Source organism: Oncorhynchus kisutch, linkage group LG17 (assembly GCF_002021735.2).
Source record: "Oncorhynchus kisutch isolate 150728-3 linkage group LG17, Okis_V2, whole genome shotgun sequence".
NCBI classification, from domain to species: Eukaryota; Metazoa; Chordata; class Actinopteri; order Salmoniformes; family Salmonidae; genus Oncorhynchus; species Oncorhynchus kisutch.
This window is the reverse complement of record NC_034190.2, coordinates 35,348,522-35,363,491: the sequence shown is the minus strand read 5'-3', so window position 1 is coordinate 35,363,491 and position 14,970 is coordinate 35,348,522. Positions and strand designations below refer to the sequence as shown.

Genomic DNA, 14,970 nt, shown 5'->3' with positions numbered 1-14,970 from the left:
CGGAACTAGAGGCACAAGCATTTTTGCTACACTCGCAATAACATCTGCTAAACATGTGTATGTGACCAATAAAATTTGATTTGATTTTCTGCTGGCCTGCATTTTGGAACTGCCTGTTTGTATGCAGCTTTATTAACTAATATTTTTTACATTATTTGCAAACTGATATGTGACACGTATTAATGCCAAAATAACATGCAAAACAGGCAAGCCCCCCCTAAAAAAAACATATATAAAATATAAATATATATATTTTTAAATGTGAGGCTCAAATGAGCCCCACCTGCCCTGAATGACGAGTCGCCACTGCATCACTTTATCTGTGGCCAATGACCTTGAGGCTTCTTGAATGGGCACTTCTAATGTAAATCTATGGCAGCACCCAAGGACGCTTGAACTTTTTAACTCTCCCTGTAGATTTTCTGGCAACGTTTCCCCATGAGTGACAGAACACTGAGCCAATCACGGTGCAACTAGAGAAAATGACTTTCCGCTGGCTGGGTCTACACCACAGATAGCACTGAATTTGGCTGAAACACCTGCATTTTGGAGCTGCCTTACTCAAGAAAACAAAAATTAGACCATGTTTGTATGTGGCTTTATTAAGTGAAGAATAATTGTAACCCCCCCCCCCCCCCCCCCCCCCCCATGCCCTGAATGACGGGTTGGCACTGGACAAGATTGTAGCCTTATTAGAATCCCCTCATTTTGAAACGTAAAAACAGAATTACAAAAATTTAAAAAGCCTGTTATGACATAACAATTATGACATTCTATTTTTAGCTGATATGGGAGCCAATACGTTGAAGTAGAATATTAAATTGGTATAATGTTGTACGTCGCATCAGAAAGTATAAGTATTTGACATTTAATTCTATTTCATAAAAAATCGGATTATTTCAAAAGGCTAGCTAGCTAGCAGTGTTTAGCCAACTTGCTAGCAAGGGAAGACAACAAGGCAAGAGAAGAAAACCTCTGTTTGTTCCCCCTTGTGAATGATGATCAGTGAAAAAGCAACTATAGAGGATGTGTGTTGCTGACTCATGACAAATCAAATGAATCAGACATACAGTAGGAGTTCCCTCTTCCTATAGGTCAACATGTTGGTTGAAGAATGTGATATCAGTTGGCATGGTACTTTCTCAACAGTGTCAATTTGTTTTACTCTCATTGATTTTAAAAATAATTTTACATTGATAAAGGGCAAAGAATCAAAAACATGAGAGGAAGGAGGGTGCGGCTGGCTGGTCTGTTCTGTTTGTTCCCATCCATGTATGTTCCTTTCCTCCATTGTCCTGAGGGGGATTTCTGTTTCTCTGCATCCTGGACGTTTAGGCCTTTCATGAATGACAACGCTAGCTACACAATGTCAGACAATACAGGAAAACAGTTTTGTTTCTCATTGAGAATATTTATCAAAAGATAAATAGATGTCAGCTTGTCAATTGTCAAGATGTCAATTGTCTCTTTCATACTTTTTATTTCTGAAAAATATAATCAGAGAGCGGAGGAGAAGAGAGAGAGAGAAATAGAGACAGGGAAGGAGGGAGGGAGCGAGAGAGTCAGGAAGTGAGTTGAATTGTGGTTTTCATTTCTCTTCCGCTGTGAGTGTGGTGTCTTATCTGAACTGGCAACCAGAGAGCTTCAGCTAAGCCTCTGTGTTCACCTCTGATACAGTTTGTCTGAAGGAGAGACCAGTCATGTGACTGAGACATGATAGAAACCGTCTGTCTAGGAGGAGCAATGTGGTGACTAAAAGAGAAACACGCGACCACCACGCTTCCTCAAGTCAAGTTGTCCAGATCACATCCTCTTCTTCTGACTCCCCTCTTTGTATCATCAATGAGAGTGAATGAGGTGCAGTTTTGAATGGTTTTATGTGAGGTGTGATTGTTAGTTAGCCTATTGCAGATCTGGACAAATGATCCATCTACCACTATTGTCACTATGAATGCTGGATAGACCGTTAGACTGATAGACTATACTGGCCTGTGCTCAATAAAAAAAAAAACACAACCCACCACAAAGCAACAAAGACAAAGTTTGACAACCCTCCCCTATTTTGGACCACCCCCCAGTAAATTGTGAGCTGTCCCTTAAGCAACATATCAAATTGGGATAATGTTGTAGTTTACACCGGTAAGTATAAGAATATTTGCCAGGACGTTTTACCCTCCTTTTTCTCCGCAATTTCGCCATTTCCAATTACAATCTTGTCTCATGGGATGGGGAATATGGGAATAAATATCCTTGTTTTTCCACTTTTCCAAACATGACACTTAGTAAAACAGCACGATTGAAGTCATCTATGACTTTCCCCAGAAGTTGTATCACTTCCTCCTGATAGGTTATTTGCTATTTTCCAGGCACAGTTCCACTTTCTTTCTGTGATTTTCATCACATAACACTTCGAAAGTGTGATAATTATTTCCTGAGGCATTTACATAAATTCACAGTAACCCTATGTCTATATGTATCCTAACTGATAAAAAATATGAAAAATGTTTGTCTACACAAGCTATTCAGCTATTCACTGTTAATTAGCCTGTGATCTAATAAGGACAGGAACTTCTCCTCATACCAAATGTGACTTCCCACAGACTTTGGCCACATTCACTCGAAACTGACATTGGCCACATTCACCATTGCAAGTCGTGATGCAGAGCCAGAACTATCATCCACTGTGCGCTCGTTGGACTGCGTGTTTCGACCATCTCTGTCATCGGCTAGTGCTCTCCGGTACACCCCAGCTAAGCTCTGCCTGAACCTCGACCCTCTCATGTCCAACCCCATACAGAAGTACAGCAGCGGGTTCACGCAACTGTTGAAGTAGGCAAAGCCTGTGGCCCCTGTCAGCCCCACCTTCACTACCATACTGTTGCTCTTCACCATCTTGACCAGTAGGAGACAGTGGTAGGGCGCCCAGCACAGGAAGAAAGCACAGACCAGCGATGCCAGGATACGGAGGGGACGTGACTTGCCCAACAGGCGGGTGCGTCTGATGCCTAACCCTGCTAGGATGTAGCAGCAGAGGATGATGAGGAAAGGAAGCAGGAAACCGCATAGGAAGCGCATTAGGTAGAGCACTAGCTTAGCGCTGTTATCGCCTTTCGTTGACTCCTTGACATCTAGCGAGCACTTGCTCAGGTTGTTCTTGCCGAGGTAAACCTGGCGGTAGGCGAAGTAGGGGGCGCTCAAAATGGCCGCCACCGCCCACACGCCGGCACTCACCAGGCGGGCGGCGCAGATCGTCCTACGCCGTTTGGTAAAGACGGGGTGCCAGACGCAGAGCGTCCGGTCCATGCTGATGACAGCGAGCAGGAACACACTGCAGAACATGTTGGCATACTTGAAGAAGCCGTTGAACTTGCATAAGAAGATGCCGAACGGCCAGTAGTCGAAGAAGAGCTTCTTGGTCAGCGAGAGCACACGGCTCAGGCAGAAGATGAGGTCGGCCACGGCCAGGTTGACCAGCCACACATTGGTGACGGTGGGCTTGAGCTTGAAGCCTGCCACCCAGATGACTACAGAGTTGCCCGTGGTGCCCAGGACAATGGTCAGCGTGTAAAGGACAATGATTAAGTTGTTCATGATGGCCTCGATGTCCACCACCTTGGCTTTGTCATCTCGGGTGGCTGAGGTGACGAGGACGAATGGAAGGGTGGCGTTTGGTGTCATTCTGTAAAAAAGAGTGACAATATTTTGAATACATAGAATGACTTACTTCTAATCTACAGTTTACTTAATGGCTTCCCTCTAGATGAGTCATATTGTGTAACACTGTTTCCTCTAATGGTAGAACACTTTGTCACAGCCAGCAGCCAGTCAGTTATTATTATCAGGAAGAGGACTCATAGTCACAAATGGACAGAACTCTATCCATTCTTGACTTTAGGAAGTATTCTGAATCTTCAGATGGGATATTGTGTACCAGGCATGATGTAATCTATTCATGACAGTCTATCTTCAGATGGGATATTGTGTACCAGGCATGATGTAATCTATTCATGACAGTCTATTTCTATGTCTGTGTCTGAGTCATTCTGTGTCTATGTCTGGGAATGTGTGTGTATGTATCTGGGTGAGTATGTGGCGGGGGTCTGGGACTGTGAACTACCCACAGTTTTAACCTTTTACATTCTTTTCCCCCAAAGTGCACACCACAGGAGCCTGCTGAGGGGAGGACGGCTCAAAATAATGACTGTAACGGAGTAAATGGAATGGTATCGAACACCTGTTTCATGTATTTGACACCATTCCACTCATTCCGCTCTAGACATTACCACGAGCCCGTTCTGCCCAATTAAGGTGCTGGATGGGATGGCTGCCATTTTACGGAATCCTAACCAGTTGTGCTATTTTGTTACTCTTTTCGTGTTGTTTGTAACTTATTTTGTAACTTATTTGTACATAATGTTGCTGCTACTGTCTCTTATCACCGAAAATAACTTCTGGACATCAGAACGGCGATAACTCAAACTGGACGAAGATTTTTATTTTAACGAATCCGACACAAAGGAATAACTTCTTTCTCAGAAACGGGCCCAAATCTCAGACATTGCATGAAGAAAAGACGGAGAAAAAGGGGGCGGAGATCGGGCTGCCTTCTGAGAATTTGTAGGCGAGTGAGTAAACCTTCACTAGCATTGGCCAACGTGCAATAATTGGAAAACAAAATGGATGATATACGATCAGGACTATCCTACAAACAGGACATTAAAAACTGTAATATCTTATTTTTCACCAAGTCGTGGCTGAACGACACAGATAATATAGAGCTGGCAGGATTTTCCATGCATCGGCAGAACAGAGAAGCTACGTCGGGTAAGACGAGGGGCGGGGGTGTGTGTCTATTTGTCAATAACAGCTGGTTTTTATTTATTTATTTATTTTTCCTCCTTTTCCTCCCCAATTTCGTGGTATCCAATTGTTTTTAGTAGCTACTATCTTGTCTCATCGCTACAAGTCCCGTACGGGCTCGGGAGAGACGAAGGTTGAAAGTTATGTGTCCTCCGATACACAACCCAACCAAGCCGCACTGCTTCTTAACACAGCGCGCATCCAACCTGGAAGCCAGCCGCACCAATGTGTCAGAGGAAACACCGTGCACCTGGCAACCTTAGTTAGCGTGCACTGCGCTTGGCCCGCCACAGGAGTCACTGATGCGCGATGAGACAAGGATATCCCTACCGGCCAAGCCCTCCCTAACTTGGACGACGCTAGGCCAATTGTGTGTCGCCCCACAGACCTCCCGGTCGCGGCCAGTTGCGACAGAGCCTGGGCGCGAACCCAGGGTCTCTGGTGGCACAGCTGGCGCTGCAGTACAGCGCCCTTAACCACTGCGCCACCCGGGAGGCCTCGAGGTATTGCTCGCCTGAGGACAGAGTACATTATGATAAGCTGTAGACCACACTATCTACCAAGAGATCTATATTATCATCTATATTATTCGTAACCGTCTATTTACCACCACAAACCGATGGTGGCACTAAGACCGCACTCAACCAGCTGTATAAGGCCATAAGCAAACAAGAACATTCTCCTCCAGAAGCGGAGCTCATAGTAATAGTAATAGTAATCTCCCTCGCAGTCCATTTGGCAAATCTGACCATAATTCTATTCTCCTGCTTCCTGCTTTCAAGCTAATACTAAAGCGGGAAGTACCAGTGACATGCTCAATACCTAAGTAGTCAGATGACGTGGATGCTACGCTAAAGGACTGTTTTGCTAGCCGAGACTGGAATATGTTCTGGGATACATCCAATGGCATTGAGGAGTTTATCTCCTCAGTCATCGGCTTCATCAATAAGTGCATCGACGACGTCGTCCCCACAGTGACCGTACATACATATCCTACCAGAAGCCATGGGTTACACGCAACATCTGCATCGAGCTTAAGACTAGAGCTGCCGTTTTCAAGGAGAGGGACACTAATCCGGACGCTTATAAGAAATCACGCAATGTCCTCAGACAAACCATCAAACAGGCAAAGCGTTAATACAGGATTAAGATTGAATCGTACTACTCCGGCTCTGATGCTCGTCGGATATGGCAGGGCTTGAAAACTATTACAAAGGGAAACCCAGACGCGAGCTGCCCAGTGACACGAGCCTACCAGAGCTAAATGCCTTTTATGCTCGCTTCGAGGCAAGCAACACTGAAGCATACATGAGAGCACCAGCTGTTCCGGACGACTGTGTGATAACGCTCTCAGTAGCCGATGTGAGCAAGACCTTTAAACAGGTCAACATTCACAAAGCTGCAGAGCCAGATGGATTACCAGGACGTGTACTCAAACCATGCGCGGACCAACTGGCAAGTGTCTTCACTGACATTTTCAACCTCTCCCTGACCGGGTCTGTAATACCTACATGTTTCAAGCAGACCCCCATAGTCCCTGTGCCCAAGGAAGCAAAGGTAACCTGCCTAAATGATTACCTCCCCATAGCACTCACGTCGGTAGCTTTGAAGTGCTTTGAAAGGCTGGTCATGGCTCACATCAACAGCATCATCCCGGATACCCTAGACTGACTCCAATGCTGTTCATTGACTACAGCTCAGCATTCAACACCATAGTGTCCAGAAAGCTCCTCACTAAGCTAAGGACCCCGGGACTAAATACCTCCCTATGCAACTGGAACCTGGACTCCCTGACGGGCCTCCCCCAGGTGGTAAGTGTAGGCAACAACACATCTGATCCTCAACACGGGGGACGCTTCAGGGTGCGTGTTTAGTCCCCTCCTCTACTCCCCGTTCACCCACGACTGCGTGCCAAACACGACTCCAACACCACAACTGACAACACAACAGTGGTAGGCCTATACAGCCTATAGGGAGGAGGTCAGAGATCTGGCAGTGTGATGCCAGGACAACAACCTCTCCCTCAATGTGAGCAAGACAGAGGAGCTGATCGTGGACTACAGGGAAAAAAACAGGCCCCCATTAACATAGACGGGGCTGTAGTGGAGTGGGTCGAGTGTTGCACATTCCTTGGTGTCCACATCACCAATGAACTATCATGGTCCAAACACACCAAGACAGTCGTGAAGAGGGCACAACACCTTTTCCCCCTCAGCAGACTGAAAAGACTTGGCATGGGTCCCCAGATCCTCAAAAAGCTCTACAGTTGCACCATCGAGAGCATTCTGACTGGTTGCATCACCGCCTGGTATGGAAACTGCTCGGCGTCTGACTGTAAGGCTCTACAAACGGTAGTGCGTACGGCCCAGTACATCACTGGGGCCACGCTTCCTGCCATCTAGGACTTATATACTAGGAGTGTCAGAGGAAAGCTTAAAAAATGGTCAAAGACTCCAGTCACCCAAGTCATAGACTGTTCTCTCTGCTACCGCATAGCAAGCAATACCGGAGCGCCAAGTCTAGGACCAAAAGGCTCTGTCATGGCTGGCCTGTTCGGGTCAGGTTAACGTGGACCACACTCCTACAGAGACACCTCTCACACCCACCAGAGAGGGAGAGATCGAGAGGTATGGAGGTGGGGGTTTTATGACACCTCATGCCCATAGTAAATCTTAAGGCAGCAGACAAAATCCCTTTGTCCTCTGACTGTGGAGGAATGGAATGTATGATGGGCCTATGGAGAGCCTACCTCAGAACAGTAACATGCAATAAATGGACTGTTGGACAATATGTTTCGTCAGCCAAAATGGTGGAAAATGGTAGATGGAATACGAAAAGGAATGTTGTTTTGTTATGCTATTAAAAGTTAAATGTTGACGTTATAACAAAAACATTGTAACTTGAAGAGTTTTCACAATATGTACCTGATGTTTGCATACTGTACATTGTGTGGAAAATGGCCAGATCAAATAGAATGTTTTTGTAAAGATGAAATGTGAAGTTAGTGTTCTAAATTGTATCTGAGTCAAATCCAGACCTTGCCTCGTAACTATTTTTTTAATTTTTTTTTATTTTACCTTTATTTTACTAGGCAAGTCAGTTAAGAACAAATTCTTATTTTCAATGACGGCCTAGGAACAGTGGGTTAACTGCCTGTTCAGGGGCAGAACGACAGATTTGTACCTTGTCAGCTCGGGGATTTGAACTTGCAACCTTTCAGTTACTAGTCCAACGCTCTAACCACTAGGCTACCCTGCCGCCCCGTGATGCCCAGAGAACTTGCCATAAAGACGGAGACCTTCGACACGTAATTCATTAATTATATTCTGACCCATAAGAGTGGCAGTTCGGGGTAAGGTAGGGCTAAACTAAGCATAGTTTACAAATGTACCCAAGTGTTGCTTTTCTCTCTTTTTCTCTCTCTTTTTAAATCCCCATTTTGTGTAACACGTGTCATATTGTGTTGGCCCGCTAGGGACCTGTTTCATTATACTAAGTTCTAATCAATAGCCTAGACTGTGTGTTTGTGTATCTTATATTATCATTTTAGCTTGTTAGTAAATAAATAATCAACTCAATTGGTATTGTACGGACATATATAGTGGGACTCGGGTTTGTGCTGATTCCCAGATTATGCGATGTTAAGGACGAGAGTGTAGAGGAAATGTATTAATCAGCAACTGTTGTAAAATAGATATTCAAAGATTTTTTTTGTTAATTTGGGAAATAGAAACTCAATAAAACCAAACTTTCCCATGGTGCCCCAGGTTACGGAGTTAATAATTACCTGATTAATTTAATCACATAATTATAAACAGTTAATCAATTGATGAACAGCAGTCATCACATGAATCAATACAAAGTACCGACAGCTCCTTAACAGCTTCAACTTACAAGCCACAAGACTGCCAACATTTAATGAAATGGCCACCCGGACTATTTACATCGACTCCCCCATTTGTTTTTACACACTGCTACTCGCTATTTATTATCTAGGCATAGTCACTTTACCCTTACCTACAGTACATGTACCGGTACCCCCTGTATGTAGCCTCGTTATTGTTATTTAAATGTGTCACCTTTGATTCTTTTTTTACATTCGTTTATTTGGTAAATATTTTCTTAACTTTTTCTGGAACTGCATTGTTGGTTAAGGGCTTGTAAGTAAGCATTTCACCGTAAGGTCTACACCTGTTGGTTAAGGGCTTGTAAGTAAGCATGTCACCGTAAGGTCTACACTGTTGGTTAAGGGCTTGTAAGTAAGCATTTCACCGTAAGGTCTACACTGTTGGTTAAGGGCTTGTAAGTAAGCATTTCACCGTAAGGTCTACGTTCGGCGCATGTGACAGATAAAGTTTGATTTGATTTGACCAACCTCCTGTGGTGCACACTCACACACTATACAATTCATTGGATATTGACATACTCTCTGCATTCCACCTGAAACACATCAGTCCAACAAGGAACGTGTAAGAACCTGATTGCCATCCTGATCCTCTTTGCATACAGTATCTCCATTTCCTTTCCAGAGGCATGTATAGACAGCAATCGTATAATGGTTTTGGCTTATAACTAGGGCAGTGGTGGTCATGAAATTTCATCAGCCGGTGATTGTCAAGCAAATAATTGCCAGTCTCACGGTAAGTGAGCGTTAATTAACAAACACATTTTGCATCCCCTGGCTTCCACACAGTATAGCCTACACCTTCACAATAAATCCATTATTTACTTTAGACAGGTCTAAAGAAACATGATATGGAGAAAATGTCATCTATTTCAGAAGAACAGAATAGCATACTCTGAGTTGTCCTTATGTTAGGTCCTGATCTGGCTATGCCATATGGCTGTGGGCTATGGTAGTTAATTTAGCAGACAAGATTTGCTTAGAATACCATTGGCATTATTTAATAGTATTATATAGTATAAAGAATACAATGGAACAAAGCTGAATAAAATAGAAAGGATATTTTCTCCAAACAATTTGAGGGAGTGTGCACATGTGGCAATTCTGTGTTGAGTGGTTAACAAAGATAAAGGCCATCCTATATGCTTCATTTAGAGTTATTTACGTAACTTTAGTTGCGATACAAATGTTGGGGTATATGTTTTGATTTTTAATACATTCTAAACCTGCATGATGAGACTCTAATGATGATTTGAAATAAGTCATATGAAAGGCATGAGCTCTGCTTTATTTTTTGTGCAGGCTGTACACACTTCATCAGTCTCTCACTCACAATTTGACAAGCACTTGCCTCGAATTTCCCAGTGGCATCCCCTTTGTTTGACCATATAATGCCCCCTAAAAGAATCCATACATTTTGCAGCCAGTGGCTGTTCTGCCCTTAGGCTGAACACAATAATTGTTATTCCCTTCTCCCTGCGTGCTTCATGCTCTGAAGCACCTCTCACTCGTATTGGCTCTCAGTCACGTGATCTGGTCTTTCTCACAGGTTGAAATACAGACACATCCGGGTGGCAACTGCATGTGTCCTCATCCAATTCCGAGGCACATATTAAAGATTTTGGAAGAATTTACTTGTCGTCAGCCAACAAGATGAGTAAGCCTAAAGAACAGCAATCCACTATCCCCAATAGTACAAAAGTTTACCTATTCTATTCTGTGCGAGAAATAAATATTCCAAACATAGTCTGGGACAGTTGTGGGATGCGATAGATCCCAAATTAATACAACTGCTAGCATGAAAAAATTAAACGCAATGAGGCTGATGCAACAGATCAGAACGTTTAGCTTAAAATGTTGATAAACTATTTGTGCAGCAATGCACAAACGCCAGTATGCTATAAACTGAATGTTCCATTAGCTGGAAAACACCATTATCAAAAGTGAAGAAAATGGGATTATGCTTGTAATGCTTCTATTATAAAGGTGCATTTTAATGGTGAAAATGATCTTCCCCAAACTTGAAACTCACTCACTGCGTATGTAAGCCAGTTAGAATCTACAGTTATATGGCCACTTTAGTTGTGATACAAACCTTGTCAAAACATATAGGTGTGTGGGACTATGATTTGAAAAAGTAGCAAAAAAAAAGGTATGCATTGTTTCTTGCCTTATGCTGGGCATCTTTCACAAGTGATAATATTTAATTCACAAGTAAGCTAATATTGTCACCCAACACACTATTCTTAATTGAATCTTGCCTTTACATATTTTAAATAATATCTGTGAAATTTGTTTTGATTTGGAATGGACCATTATCATGCACCTGTCTTGAAACAGGGGCAGGGGAAAAAATACATATTTCATCTATGCACTTAAATAGTGAATGGAGGACGCTTTTCCCAAGGTTCATTTTCATGCCAGCTATGTGGCTATACTCGTGCTGTAAAGAGAAGCAAGGTGCTTAATATTAGGAAAATTGAGAAATAAATATAGTAGGCCTAGCTGATGGGATCCTCTTCTTTTTAGTAGAGGACATCACTCTGTTTTCTCACGCAATTACATAGCCTATAGAAATGAGCTCATGGGCTCTCATGAAGTGTTTGAGTAGATTTTTCGATTACATTTGCATTGTTCTCAGACTGACAATAGAGTGGTGAGTACCAGGCAGTTAGCAAGTTTGGTAGGCTACTTATGACCATCAGCAGCATCAGAGCTTGGAGAAGCCGAATTACCGTGACTTCACATGGAATTTGAATTTGACTGCCTCCATGACTCGTGACCGCTGGTGTGGCGGTAACAGCTGTGATGTGACCAGTCTCTTTGGATCATAGCCGTGGGAAGTAGGGGTGCTGAGGGTGTTGCAGCTCCACTGGTGGTGAGATAGTAAAACTGCAGAAGAGCTGAATATTCCAATCAGTGAGCATTGCATTTGGAAAGTATTCAGACCCTTTCACTTTTTCCACATTTTGTTATGTTACAGCCTTATTCTAAAATAACACAATACTCCATAATGACAAAGCAAAAACAGGTTTTTAGAAATGTTTTGAAATGTATAAAAGCAAAAAAACACCTTTACATAAGTATTCAGACTCTACTCATATACTTTCCGAATGCACTGTATACAGTATATATATATTCCCATCAGTGAGCCAACAGTAAAACAAACATAGTCCTGTTGTCTGGCAACCAATAAGCTTCCAGTCTATATAAGGGATGGGGTTTACCTAGGAGCAAGACAATTAGGAATGTGTTATTGTGCCATGAGCCAAGGACTCAATCCACCTCTCGTACGGTTTTGTGTTGTTTTATGAGCAGAGGCTTCTTTGATATGACACTAATACAATTAGCATTCCCACGTAAATACTTGCGTTGCCATAATTCTTGCTCTCGGCACTAGGTCAATGTCAATATTGGCAGGGTACATTCATTGTTTGTTCTTTATCAGTTTGAGGATGTATTTCATTCATGTAAATACACCTTACAAAGTCAAATCCGATCATTTGTCTTTGACAAACATGACATACTATTTCTGTTTGATTTCTTTATTGTCAAGATAAAGAATGATGTCTTATTGTTAGATGTGGCTGACAGATGCTGTTCGCCCCTTGCTCGTAAACGTAGAAGAAACTTTGTTTTCAATGAAAAAAATTAAGTTTCAATAAATGCTGCAAAACAAACGTCCATATCTAGCCTAGACTTTACTCAATATTTTCATCTACAGTAGTTTTATATATATATATATATATATATATATATATATAGTTATATATATATATATATATATCAGTGGCTAATCATTATTCGTTTTGTTGGCAACTCAATTTGAGCTGGCAAGTGGTGATATTGCAATGGAAAGCAATGGACACAGATAAAGAGTAACATACAGTATCTTCTTTATATAGTCCATGACGGATGATCTGTATATATTCAGCTAACTATCCACAGAATCTCATCATTTGTCCAGAATAGGCTATAGCATGCTACAACTACGTACGAGTACAGCTTGAGTGGCCAGTATTGATAGTCAGAAGACAGAGTTGCTTCATGTCAAAAGAGTTTAGGTGGTCTCTAACTAAATCGAACCGATCGTCTCTTGATAGTCAGAACACCTAGAGAATATTCTCTCCTGCATTTGAAAATATCCAAATAAAGTGATTTAAGAAACTAAATGAAAAGTAAAGCCAAAAAACACTGTATACAGTTGTTGTTATTCATACTGATAATGCTTACCTATGAGTTGAGATGCTTCAGTAGTAGCTGTCCAGCATGTTTAGCTTCAGTGGTTGAACAAAGCGTGGAGGTTCATAGTTCTAAGCTGTGTGTCTTAGATTTACAGATAGGTTTGTGTCCCTACAATCCTCACGATCTTCTCTGTCTTTCCCGTGTCTGTGTGAGTGTGTCTGTGTGTACATGTCTAAATGATGTGGCCCCCAACCACAAGTCATTGTGCCGCTTGGGTGAAAAGGTCACAGAGAAGTGAACTTCCTGCCTCTCGCTCTCTCTTTCTCACGCTCTATCTCTTTTGCTCCCATCCCCTATCTCCCACCTCCTCTCTCTGCTCACACAGATACAAGGGGCAAGAGTTGTAAGTGGTTGTGCACTACTGACCATGCCTTACTCGGTCTTTGGACACTCTTCCCTGGAGTCCTAGAGTGTCCACTTCCTGCATGTATTCTCAATTTTTAGCCAACAGACCCAGAACAAGATGAATGCCTCAATACAATTAGGACGATGAATGATGGTGTAGTTAGTAGCTTATTAAGTCAAGATGAGGGCTTTTTCATGATGGCATCCCAATCTCAAAGTATCTAAATGCATCATTCAATCACAATGTTTTGTTTTATTGCAAATTTTTAGTTAGAGTTACAGTATATCACTCTCCAAATGTACCAATAGCTGTCTTACTGATGCATGTACTGCACGACTGTATACAGAGCTTTATAAAAGCTATCTGCGGGATGCCTCAGGCCCCTGATAGTTTTGGTGGCTCCTACATGGGGATGTTGCACTCTGGTGGCAGACTGTGTCAAGTCATCACGAGTATCAAGTATCTCAGAAGCATTACACAATAAACACAGTATTTTTCTGTCTCTCTTTTTATTTGAAGTGTATTGTTATTGTGGAAGGCAACCTCAACAACATCAGAGATGGGTCTGTGGTTTATTGCGTTCACCATTTTTCTGTTGAAAGGTCAGTTTCTCCCTAATTGTGCGTACTGTACTTCTTAACTTGTACACACTTAGACTTCCTCACAATTTTACTGACATTTTTACTGATAACATTTTATTTAATTTATAAATGTGATTATTTCACAGCTAATCTTCTTTAAAATCATTTAAACTTCAAGTTTACTGTCTCAGTTTAGCTTGGCACTAAATAAGCAGCCTATTTGGCATTGACAAATAAATATAATCTTAGCGACTGTTCAAACAATAAATCAAAGAAGATCAGTGGCGATTTTAGCATGTAAATCTTGGTGGGGCAAACTTAACGTCACTATTTCTTTGTATGCATGCCAGCAAAGCCATTACACAACACAACACTAAACAATACATGAATTGCACTATAACAGTGACAAACAGTGCCCACAAACTGTTAGGGCCTACATAAAACTGTCCCAACAGCAGAGCTTTCTTTTCAGCACCATGGAGTGAATCCTCACCACCGCTACACCTGGCTATCTGCGAAGCCTTGTCTGACAGTGAAACAGTTCATTCAGCCTCATTTATTGCCTTTTTAAAAAAACATTGCTGATATGGCTGACAAATGTGGTTTCTACTGACAATTGAGTTGTACAAACTATGGCATAAGGGAACAATGAGCGGATAAGAGGCAATCCGTGTTTTCGATTAAGACATTAACGAGCGAGCTAATACGGACGTAGTCAATATAACTATTTGTTCAGCACTTTTGAAATGTACAGTGACAGAATTCAGAACATGGGCCGTTCTTACAATATACTCTCTGTACGCCAAGTCAGAACAGTAGGATAAATAAAGGGGACATATAAGCAGACAATGAAAGCTCTTACAATATTGGATGATGATGTTTCTCTAAAACAGGCTATGGGCTAAATGTGCACCACCAAGTCAGAACAGTAGGCTAAGTTATGAAGGGGAAAGGGACCACATTATTAGGGTGAGGCACATGGGCTTTGGCCTATAGCTTACTACACAACATACACTTAGTATTACTTTCTAAAC

General features: G+C 42.2%; 1 protein-coding gene across 1 annotated transcript; it reads right to left on the bottom strand.

The window, feature by feature from the left end:
- Positions 1–646: 646 nt before the first annotated feature.
- On the bottom strand, positions 647–13,225 carry LOC109907571 (fMet-Leu-Phe receptor-like). Its single transcript, XM_020505611.2, has 2 exons — positions 12,998–13,225; positions 647–3,679 (listed from the first exon to the last, which is right to left on the bottom strand). The coding sequence occupies exon 2, from the start codon at positions 3,676–3,678 to the stop codon at positions 2,614–2,616; it is 1,065 nt and encodes a 354-aa protein (XP_020361200.1). The 5' UTR covers position 3,679; positions 12,998–13,225; the 3' UTR covers positions 647–2,613.
- Positions 13,226–14,970: the final 1,745 nt, after the last annotated feature.